This window comes from Poecilia reticulata, linkage group LG15 (assembly GCF_000633615.1).
Source record: "Poecilia reticulata strain Guanapo linkage group LG15, Guppy_female_1.0+MT, whole genome shotgun sequence".
NCBI lineage: Eukaryota > Metazoa > Chordata > Actinopteri > Cyprinodontiformes > Poeciliidae > Poecilia > Poecilia reticulata.
In genome coordinates this window covers 8,069,186-8,080,470 of record NC_024345.1, presented here as the reverse complement: position 1 = coordinate 8,080,470, position 11,285 = coordinate 8,069,186, and the positions used below count along the sequence as shown (strand labels likewise).

Genomic DNA, 11,285 nt, shown 5'->3' with positions numbered 1-11,285 from the left:
TTACTGTAAAATGTAGTGGAGTAAAAGTAGAAAGTATCCATTATTAAATCTACTTAAGTAAAGTACAGATACACGAAAATTGTACTTAAGTACAGTAACGACGTACTTGTACTTCGTTACTTCCCACCACTGGCAAGACTTGAAAACTGATGCTCAGAGATGCCTTCTGTTCCACCTGAACTTGTGCTGCAACAAAAAATTCAGTTTTCACATGTCCAAAGATTTTAGACACTTACACCAAATCCCTTGCAGCTGTAACGACAGCAAAGGTGTTTCTATGATTTATTGACATGAGGTAGGGAGGGGTGAAGGTGCAAAAGATGAAGAAAATGTAAAAAAAAAAAAAGCAAGAAAAAGCAGGTGAAACATTGACCACAGAGAAAAGATGTTGAGGAAGTAGAAGGTCAACTTCCATCTCATCTCTGGCACCTAATTGGTGTAAACCGGCTTCTCGTTGTGGTCATTAAATCCTGCTACCTTGTATTTTACTCTCTGTTTCTACTCCCCCTCGTTCTCCTGCAGGTTGACTCTTCGTCACTCCCTCTGAGGTCTAATGATGCTCCATAAGGACTACGACAATGTCAGAGAAAGAGAAGGGCGGCCAGCGACAGATGTAGGAGCACATGAAAGTGACAGACAGATGTGAAGGAAATACTGAAGGGAGTGGAGGGAAAGATGATGAGGACCAACCAAGAGTGATTACTGAAGCTGTTTGACATCGAGGTTGGCAGATGAAAAAGGAAAAAGATGCAGAACAAAACTGAGAGGATGTGAGCAGTAGAGGGAAATGTTTGGGAAGAGGAATAGGAAAAGAGGAGAAAAATGGAAAGGTGGAGGAGAGGAGGAAGGCAGTGGATTTATTAGTCACTTTCCTCTCTCTGGCCTGGGTGCCACCTCCTCTTAATGACCACTCTCACTGTGCATCATTGTGTGTGAGTCATTGTTTGGCTCTGTGTGTTTGCGTGTATGCGTGCGTGCGTGTGTGTATTTGTAAATCATGCATATAGAGGACCACATTCACATATTCACCAACAAAGGGAAATAATTTGTAGAAATTAAGGACATTTTCCCTGTCCTAACTTTTTTGCAGCTCTGTTGTAAAAGTTAAGAGGTATGAAGCGAGTTAAGTTTTGGTTAAGGTTAGGATTAAACTACTAATGGTTGGGCATGAATGCACTACAATAAAGTCTCCCATTTGTATAGAAGTTAAAAATTGTCTGTGTGTTTTGAGAAGGGAGCATGTGTGTTTTCTTCTGATTTCAGCTGCTCAATGTCAACACTGCAACACTGCCATCTACAGGCTCAGATCTGACAAACAACTCAGTTTAGCTTATGCTTTCTCAGAGATAAATAAAAAGGACTGTCCTGTGGATGATTATTGCACACAAAAATATTTAGTTGGTTTAATATGTAGTTTAACAGATATTCTTGTGCAGTACTAATTGTCTCATGTATGTGTATGTGTGGAGTTAATGCAAGTCTTAAGAACATCTATTCCCCAAGATAAGTTACCTTATTCCCCAAGAAGTAAGAAAATCAAATGAAGGACGGGTGATTTCCCCTGATTTAAGTATTCGGATGACATATGTGCTTGTTTATTCAATTGTTCATGGCTGAACAATTGAAGTAAGAAGTAAGAAGGATGCCTAAGGGCCAGGACAGAAAAAAGAAAAAGTATGAAAGTGAAAATAAGAAATGCTGAAACAATAAGATAAAAAAAAGAGGTACTGAAGATACAAACATAAACATCAACAGCTAAATATAAGAATTCCTCATTAATTTGTCAATAATCAAACTGTTCCATAAAGGGAAAAACTTGAATCCAACTCAAACGTAAAAATGCAATGCTAAGATGGTATTACAAAAGACTATTTACAATGGAGACGAAGGAAAAGAAAACAATACGAGATTCAACAGGTGCACCTTGAATTGCTTTGTTGCTTAAATGTGTTATAAGAATAATACCTCAAATTTTTATAGCAGTTTTTTGGAAACACACAGACGATCATAAAGCCTTCAAATAAAATTTACTTACTGATGTTGTACTCCTGAACTTTGTTGATGTAGCTGTAGATGGGTGAGTAGCTGAAAAAGACCAACATCACCGGGTTGCCGTTGGGCAGGATCACCACGTGAGCCGTGTGGCCCTCCAGGGCGTAAAGAGGTGCTGAAGCTGGTTTCTGTGGCAACCAGCTACGAGTGGGGATGTTGAACAACCACAACTCATCTGTAATGTTAGCAGGGCCTGTCTCCAGCTTTCCATCGAACATATAGATGCAATCCTGAGACAAGAGAAGAACATATTCTGAGCCGTCAGTTGTGTTGCTGATGGAACATTGCACTTTTTGTTGACACTGTCTTCCTGAACAGTGTCAATATGCATTTTTCAGAGGTTATTTTGGATGATTTTCAGGGAGGTTTTCCAGTTTCTCTACTAATAAGTCTAAAAAGCATAAAAGGTATGCATGATAATTCACATGCTAAAAATTATGTAAAAGTTTCTCTGAAATGTGTTTTGTACCTAAATTTAATTTAAAACAGTGGCATAATTTCTGGCATTGGGAAGCTTGTAATTGCATCTCCTGATGCATTGTAGTCACTGTCACCAAAAACATTTTTGCCTAGACCCCAAAGTCTACCCTGTATTTAATTTGTGTAAGACTCATCATGCTCTAAGTTTGTAAAGCAGGTGATCAAGTTTTCCAGGAAGCTCTATTTGAACATCATGAGCTGGAACCACCCTGATGATGCACTTCATCAAACTGCTCTGTTCAATCAGAAGTTTATTGAAACCTCTAATTGTAAGGACTGAGCCAGATGTGTCATTAGAAAAGTAAGCACTGTCCTTCATTATCTCCCTTTAGGAAAAGGATCAGAGAAATTCAAATTGTGTCAGCTGCACTGGGAATGAGTTACAATCACATTACTAATACAAACCATGTTATACTGATGAAATGTTATCTGTTATTTTACCAGACAGTAAAGACACTGAAGGGCATAGATTCAAAGAGGTTTCGAACTATAACACAATATGCATACACTCTTATTTTACTCTTATTTATTTAAAATAAAATACAGATTTATTTTCCCAGGAGGTGAAAATTAATACTAAATCAAATTGGGCCAAAATCAAAAAACTAAACCTTTGTATCAATACGATATCTACCATTTCAAAAGTTCGAATTTGAACTTGTTGACGGTTCCTCTGACCTTTTTTAAGACTCGTGGAGACAGATCTTTTAAAGCTGTGGCGCCCCGCCTATGGAATGAGCTACCTTGCACCATTCGATCTCTACATTGCATAGACACTTTCAGGAAACAACTTAAGACCCACTTTTTTAATCTTGCTTTTTAGTGWACTACTGTGTTTTATTGTTTGTATGTTGTTTTTAATTTGTTTTATTTTTTATACTTTGTGCAGCACTTTGTGATCCTGGTCTGTGAAAAGTGCTATAGAAATAAAGCTTACTTACTTACTTACTTACTTACTTACTAACTACAAAAGCAGTCCCGTTTGTCTTAAATACACTTACAACAAAAAGTAACAAACTGTGTGCTTGGTCGATATTTTTTATTTGAATTATCCTGCACAGTCGGAAAACCGCTTTATTTCCTTTTAATTGTCCCATATGTAAAAGAAAGTGCATTTACAGTCTTCAGCAGCAGAGTTTGCTAAACTTTAATTGCAAAACTTGCCAAATCCTCTCTAGGGATGCCAAGCAGACTGTTGTTAATGTAATTTACTAGACTGCGTGATAAAAGCCTAAAAAACCAAGACATGAGGCCAGATTAACAATTTATCAAACAGGGGCGTCAGTGGTGGAGAAGAACAAAGCCAGAACAGCCTGCCAATTCTTCTTCATCCTGAGCCTCGCTCCTTTGTCAAGCCTCACTATAGCTGGTAAATGGAGGGAGAAGAAGTTCTTTTGATAGTCATTAGTTCATCAGTGAAAGTTCTAAAATTGTTCAGTTGTGTGTTCATTATAACTTTGTTTATCTGTAGCCTAGGGGTCCTTCAAGGGGTAGAGATGGTGGAAAATGAGGAGTCACAAGGAGTAAATGACAACACAGAAAAAGGTATTAAAGTTGGCCTCGTTTAATGTGAACAGGATGCTCAACCCAGTTAAAAGGTCTAAAGCAGTGGTCCCCAACCCCCGGTCCGTGGACCAATTGGTACCGGACCGTGCAACAAATAATTTAATATTTCCGTTTTATGTATTATTTGAGTCTGGAGGATCTTTTATTTTGAAAATCCTTTAACCGGATTCTCTCGGTTACTTGCGCACCAACATTGAGCCCACAAGCAGCAAAATGAGTAAGAAACAGATCAGACGTCTTTGGAAAGTTTCTTTGCAAAGGGATAAAGACCCAGAGAAGAGACAGGAGAATGGATTTATCCCGGACCGGTAGGTGAGTCCCACATTACAAGCCCGCTCTGCGTAACATGCGACGACCGGCTGCTAATGAGGCAATGAAGCTTCAAACTGCTTCGCCAAGTAGAGACCAACGCTCTGCTCAAGCAACACACCTCAGGTGTCATCGTCTCCCATCACTCCCAGATGGGACTGTCTCGTTGCAGAGAAACAAGCTCAGGGCTCCCGTTAGTCATTATTGTGAGTTAAAATTTTCACCAAAGTAAAATGTTCGTTTTTGTGTCGCATCTGTATCTTATTTTGAAGGGATATGTAAACGTTACCATAGCGACCAGAGTCAGAGAGCATTTTGGGCAGTGGTCGAGAGGAGATGAGTAGAGCTGGTGAGTCTTAAGTCTGGTTTAGACAGAAAGATTTAAGAATTGTCAGCCGTTTCTCCAAACCTATGTGAGCTGATAAAAGAACAACAGGTTCGATCGGTTCGTGTGTCCAAGGCAGGACCAACACACCACACACGAACATCCCGATTCCAGAGGATAATCCAGTAAAATCCCCAACATAGCGGGAATTTAGAATAACCAAATATGGATGACAATGTAGAAGATATAGTGATAGTTTGTGGACTCATTTTAAGAGATAAAAGACGTAACAAAAAGAAAAGGCGGTGGATAAAAGACGACGGGAGCAGCCGCTCTATTTGCTGCACTATGATTTGGAGGTGACTATTTTTTTATAGTTAACATTTTTAACTGAATAAACATATATAATAATGACCTTTACATATAATAATAAACATTTCCACATATCATCTCCGATATCCACCGGACTCTCAGTTGTGCGATATGTCAGCTGTTTGGGATTCCCCTCTGTTCTTACGTCACCGCGCTTTCTGATTGGCTACCTGTCCTTCAGAATACCTGTCCTTCAGAATACATCCTGTCAGAATATAGCCTGTTGAATAACAGGCTGTATTCTCGTTCCCAGTCAGGAAAAAACCCACAGGGTGCAAGAAAAGGGCCAAGACAACCCAAATTGGGTATATTCAGGCTTCAGCGGGAACACCAACATGCAGAAGCCTTATCTGAAAGTTAAAACTTCTCCCAATTACTAAAAAAACCATTGATCCCCTTGTTAAAAAATACATTCAATTGGGTATTAAAAGAGGGAGAGACACCAAGGTCCTGGAGGGAAGCTTTTATTGCGGTTATTCCAAAGGAAGAAAAAGATCAATTAGATTGTGCCAACTATAGACCAGTTAATGTCCTAAATTTAGACTACAGACTATTTGCAGCAGTCATGGCTAGACGACTAGAGGTAATTCTGCCAAACATAATTGATTTGGACCAAACAGGATTTATAAAGAAAAGACAGACAACGGATAATAATTAGGCGCACATTGCTGGTAATGCAAAAGATTATTAAAACAAAAACAGAAGCGGTAATATTGGGATTGGACGCAGAAAAAGCTTTTGACTCTGTCAGGTGGAACTTCCTATATAGGTGGTAGAACAATTCGGTTTTAACAAAACATTTATCAAAATTATTCAAGCATTATATTACCAACCCACAGCTGGGGTCAAAATTAACGGGAGCCTTTCAAATACATTTAGATTACATCAAGGATGCCGCCAAGGCTGCGCCATTAGCCCACTGTTATTTGCGATATATTTAGAACCTTTAAGCCAATGGATAAAACAAAATGGAAATACAGTATAACGGGTATATGTATGGAAGAAGGGGAGCAGAAGATAGCATTATTTGCAGATGATATCTTGATTTACCTAACTCAACCAGGCAGGTTGCAGAGTAGAGTACTAAGGTGGATAGTGCATGACTCAGATTTTAAACCTAATGTAACAGACAAAACATTTAGTAAATGGGAAAAGGGTCCAAAGATATTCTGGGAGGTGGTTAAGAAAAATACTATACAAAGCTTTGAAGAAATAAAGAATAAATATGAATTAAACAACAAGGATTTCTACAGGTACTTACAATTGAGGCACTATACGGAGGAATTAGTAAGAAGGATAAATTTAATTGAGTTTGAATCTGGTATAATTAAGATGTTTATTTCAGTAAATGAATCAAATTTGGGAAAGAAAATAATTGCAAAACTATTCACAGGATTGGAAAATTTGAAGAAAAGTAATACAACATACATAAAAGCAAGATGGGAAAAAGATGCTAATTGTGGGCTTTCGGAGGAGAACTGGGAGGAGATATGTGGGCAACAGTGGAAAACATCTTGTTCCCTTTCGTGGAGAGAGTTTGGCTGGAAGAATATTGTACGATATTTCAGTACGCCAGCACAAAGAAAACACCAAGATACAAAATGCTGGAGGCAGTGCGGAAAAGACAGAGCGGGTCACTTCCATGTTTTTTGGGATTGTGCCTACATGGTACCCTATTGGCAGGATGTAAAGAATTGTAAGGATAAGGTACTGGGGGTGAATATTCCGCTTACATTTGAGGATCTGTACATGGGAAGAGGGATGGAAAGGCTCACAAGAGCAGGTGATAGATATATGTATAGGATTATGTTGGTAGCAAGCAAAAAAGCCATTACTAGTAAATGGCTGAAGGCAGAAGCTCCTAAAAAAAAAGATTGGGTTGACGTAATGCATAATATTTATATTATGGAATGGCTGACGTTTTCCATCAGATTAGAATCTGGAAAATTTAAGAATTATTGGAAAAATTTGCAGGATTTTATTTCACCATGGAGATCAGACTTTATTGATTAATAGTCTGGTTATGGGAGCCCTTATAGAGCTACAGACTGTAAATAGTTTGCTTACAGTTCATCTCCGATGAGGAGAGAGTTAAAGTTGTGATGACTCGGTAGAGAAGAACAGAAAAATAAAACATTGGATGATCTTTTTGTTTGTTACAAGTGGATGGAAAGATTGGATATTATCTAGACTAGCAAGTTGCTATGTCCAAGGCAGGTACAGATTATATGGGCAGCTTTTCTTGAATGATATGTATGGAACTTTTGGAAAAAGAAAATAGTGTAAAGTCTGTAAGTAAACTTGTATGGAAAAATTGCCAATAAAAATATGCAAATTAAAAAAAAAAAAAACTGTCTCGGTTGTCCAACACTGTAATTTAACACTTGTCAGAGTTGTATCATTGAAAATTATTCAACGATTTGTGTGTGTTTTACCTGGTAGAGAGCCAGAGAGTGTCCATATCTGTAAAAGGGTCCGCTGCTGGCTGGCACTACGTCCCACGCGCTGGAGTCCGGGTTGTAGCTGTGCAGACAGAGAGAGAAACTTCAGCCATGAAAGTCACTTTTAGTAAAAACAGACTTTAGTCAGTGGAGCTTACTTGAGCATCATGTGGTAATTAGAGTAGTTGAAGGAGTAGCCTCCCACCACCCACATTAACCCAGAATGCACCAGGGCTGGGTGGGAGGCCCGGCCCAGGGACTGAGCCGATGGTTTGATGCTGGGCAGCATCCAGAAGGACCCCGGGGAGGGGACAGGGACGGTGCATTCAGGACCTGACGCACAGAGAGAAGAACACATTTTATTTACACAACAATCTACAGCACTAGAAACATCTTCTCTACAAAACTAGCTATGAAATATGACTCTTACTGGATGCTAAGGTTTTGTTTTTTATTTAAAACTATATCAAAGTAAAAAGGCATGTACAAAGTATTAAGTCTGCGGCTAACAGTTATTTTAGTAATCGATCATTCTATGGATTATTCTGATGATTAATCACTTTTTTTAAAATCACAAACTGCTGATTTTTCATTTCACCTAGACTTATTTTATACAGCATAAGAAATACATGTTAAAGTAAATACTTGAATTCCTTTTTAAAATGAGAAAAGAAAAACATTTTACTACACGAAATGCAATAAGTTACTTTCAAGAAAGTATACCAGTTTTAACTGGTGAAGTTAAAACTGCTACTTGAGGAGTTTTGGGTAGAACATATTTACATAATATGTTAATACAAAGAAGGTTGCATCTTTAACTTTAAATGCAAACTGCGATGTTGTTGATTATTTCAGCAATTGATTAATCACGATAAATTGTTTCAGCCCTAAGTGTATTTTTTAGTATATTTTCAACTGATCATTTTTATTGTAATGTTTCTGTTTCAAGAAGCTAAATTTGATAGTTTTTCTATCTACATACAAAATTCACATCAGATATGGAACTGAGCAAACACATTAGACTTTCTGTAATTTCATGATGCTTTGCTTCCAGGGCCTCAAACCTGAAACTTAAAACAATTTGATCAGTAGATTGTGAGGTCTTTTAACAATTCTTTTGGGTGGGATTGACTTGTGATTCTATGGATTTTTCACTTCTTGTCCTGTGAAATAAAAGTAAGAAAGTGTCAGGTGCAGGTTATCTTCTGCTGAACACAGAGGGAAAAACAGAATGGAAAGAGAGAGGAAAAAAACAAAATATTTTCAATTGTGTACCTTTTACTTACCAATCCTCTCATAAAAAGAGACCATGTATTTTATTTTAAAAACAGAAAGAATCAAAGTTTAAGCAGGTGCTAGTTTTTGCAAAATGGGTTTATGCAAATACAAGAAGGCACCACCAGAATAAAAAAAGGAAAAGAGTTAGCTATCAAGCACTCATAGGGTGCATTCACACTGCAACATGAAGTGACTCAATTCCGACTCTTTGGCAATTCCGATTTTTTTTTGCCAGGGCCATTCACACTGCCAGAAAATGCGACCTGTATGTGTTCTGCAGTGTAAACGGGCAAACGACCTGAAAGTGCCCCGCATGCGCAGTAGAGGATGCAATAGCGCCAGCTTTCTAAGTGTTCTGCCAACTGCCATAAAAAGAAGAAGTGCTCAGTATTTGCGGAAGTAAACATGGAGGCTAACGGTGGAGCTTAGCTTACACAATTGAAGTTGTTATCCGGCCGGAGCAGCATATTAACAACTTAATCATTATATAGTCCGTCATGGTTGTTGTTTTTCTTCCCACTTGCACGTATCAGGACGCAGAATAGTGAGATTTGTTGAGAATCAGTGACGTTCAGTTCAGATGAATGCGGCCAGGACGTTAGGTCCCAGATAGCACAGAATGATTGAAACAACATTGAATCAATGTCAGCCAGAAACATTGAGTCAACGTTGAACGCTGACATTGAAACAACATTGAAAGTAAAATTTATGTTGATTTTATGTTGTATCAACGTTAGGGTTTCAACCATAACTGACATTATATCAATGTTGATTCAACCATCATTTGCATGTCAATTTACATGCATATTTGTGTTGATATTGCATTGAATCAGTTAGGAATCAACATTGATTCAACCTTCATCTGAATGTGGTTCTGCACACATATTTCTGTTTATTTTACATTAATTCAATGTTGATTCGACACTCTGTGGATCTGCATGCATATTTGTGTTGATTCTACATTGAATCAGTCAGGAATCAACATTGATTCAACCTTCATCTGAATGTGGTTCTGCACACATATTTCTGTTTATTTTACATTGAATCAATGTTGATTCAACACTCATTTGACTGTGGATYTGCATACATATTTGTGTTGATTCTACATTGAATCAGTCAGGAATCAATGTTGATTCAACCATCATCTGAACGTGGATCTGGAAACATTTCTGTTGATTTTACGTTGAATCAGTTACGAGTCAATGTTGACTCAACCTTCATCTGAACGAGGATCTGCACACATTTCTGTTGATTCTACATTGAATCAGTCAGGAATCAATGTTGATTCAACCATCATCTGAACGTGGATCTGGAAACATTTCTGTTGATTTTACATTGAATTTTTTTTTATTCAACCGTCATCTGAACAAGGATCTGCACACATTTCTGTTGATTCTACATTGAACTAATCAGGAATCAATGTTGATTCAACCTTCATCTTAATGTGGTTCTGCACGCATATTTGGGTTGATTTCATATTGAATGAAAGCTAAGGATTTTTGGACATTTTTAGGTCTGATAGGTCTACATAACACATCTCTAAAAGTTTCTTCACTGGTGTTAAACACTATTATTGGCAGATCTTGGTTAAACTGTGTACATAAGTTTAAAAATTACAACATAGGTTTGATATAACATTTTATTTAAGAAAAGAGGGACAGATCTTCAAACATATTTGACTCCTTTTTGACTGTCAGAATAACAGTCTTGTCCACAGAAGAACAGAGTCCATGAGGTTAAGCTTTGTACTGTATGAACCAGGGAAACAGTACAAGTTGTGGTAACCCCAGTTTGACTCTGGTTGGCATCACTTTGATTCCTCGTGATGACTTCCTCTCATTCTGGCGTGTAATGAAGCTACTTCTTGACAGTTTTACTGCAGTCCTCAAGAGGTCAAACCGCAGAGCAACGGTTGAAAAACACAAAAATAAAAGTGAGGAAGGTGCCGGTTAGAAATATGATAAACATTTGAAAAGTTCTGAAAGACATTGAAAGATTAAACAGTGTACTGGTTACAGGTCTGAGAACAAATACTAACCATATAAATACCCATGTACACTCACTGTTAATATTTATCTTAATTGTTCATTAATATTCATCCCAGATAGCACATGATGTTAAATCAACGTTGAAAAAATAGTTAGAATCGTTGATTTTTGGTTTAAGTCGACAAATGACAGTGGATTAACCATCAAACAACCATCCAATCAAACCGTTGAAACTGTGTCATTGAATCAATGTTGTTTTGTGGTTGAAATCTGATGACTGAAATGCTGAGGTCTGATTAATGGTTGATTTTTGGTTGAAGTCGACAAATGACGGTGGATCAACTACAAAACACACTCTAAAAAGAAAATAGTTGAACCAACTTAATTGAATTGCTTCTGTAGGTAACAAGCAATTCAATTAAGTTTATCCAACTGAATTTATTAAATTTATCCAACTTAATTTATTAAGTTTAA

The 11,285-nt window shown here is 37.6% G+C and overlaps 1 protein-coding gene across 4 annotated transcripts in view; it reads right to left on the bottom strand.

The window, feature by feature from the left end:
• Positions 1–11,285, bottom strand: part of LOC108166941 (attractin-like protein 1) — a 55,909-nt gene that overhangs the window by 34,398 nt on the left and 10,226 nt on the right. For all 4 annotated transcript variants that reach the window (XR_001777333.1, XR_001777331.1, XR_001777332.1 and 1 more), the window contains exons 4-6: positions 7,704–7,878; positions 7,540–7,627; positions 2,036–2,282 (exon numbers count right to left, since the gene is read on the bottom strand). Coding sequence is in view for 1 of the 4 variants with exons in the window: in XM_017308891.1 (XP_017164380.1) it covers positions 2,036–2,282; positions 7,540–7,627; positions 7,704–7,834 (466 nt within the window). In the remaining 3 variants the exon portion in view is untranslated. The remainder of the gene's footprint in view (positions 1–2,035; positions 2,283–7,539; positions 7,628–7,703; positions 7,879–11,285) is intronic.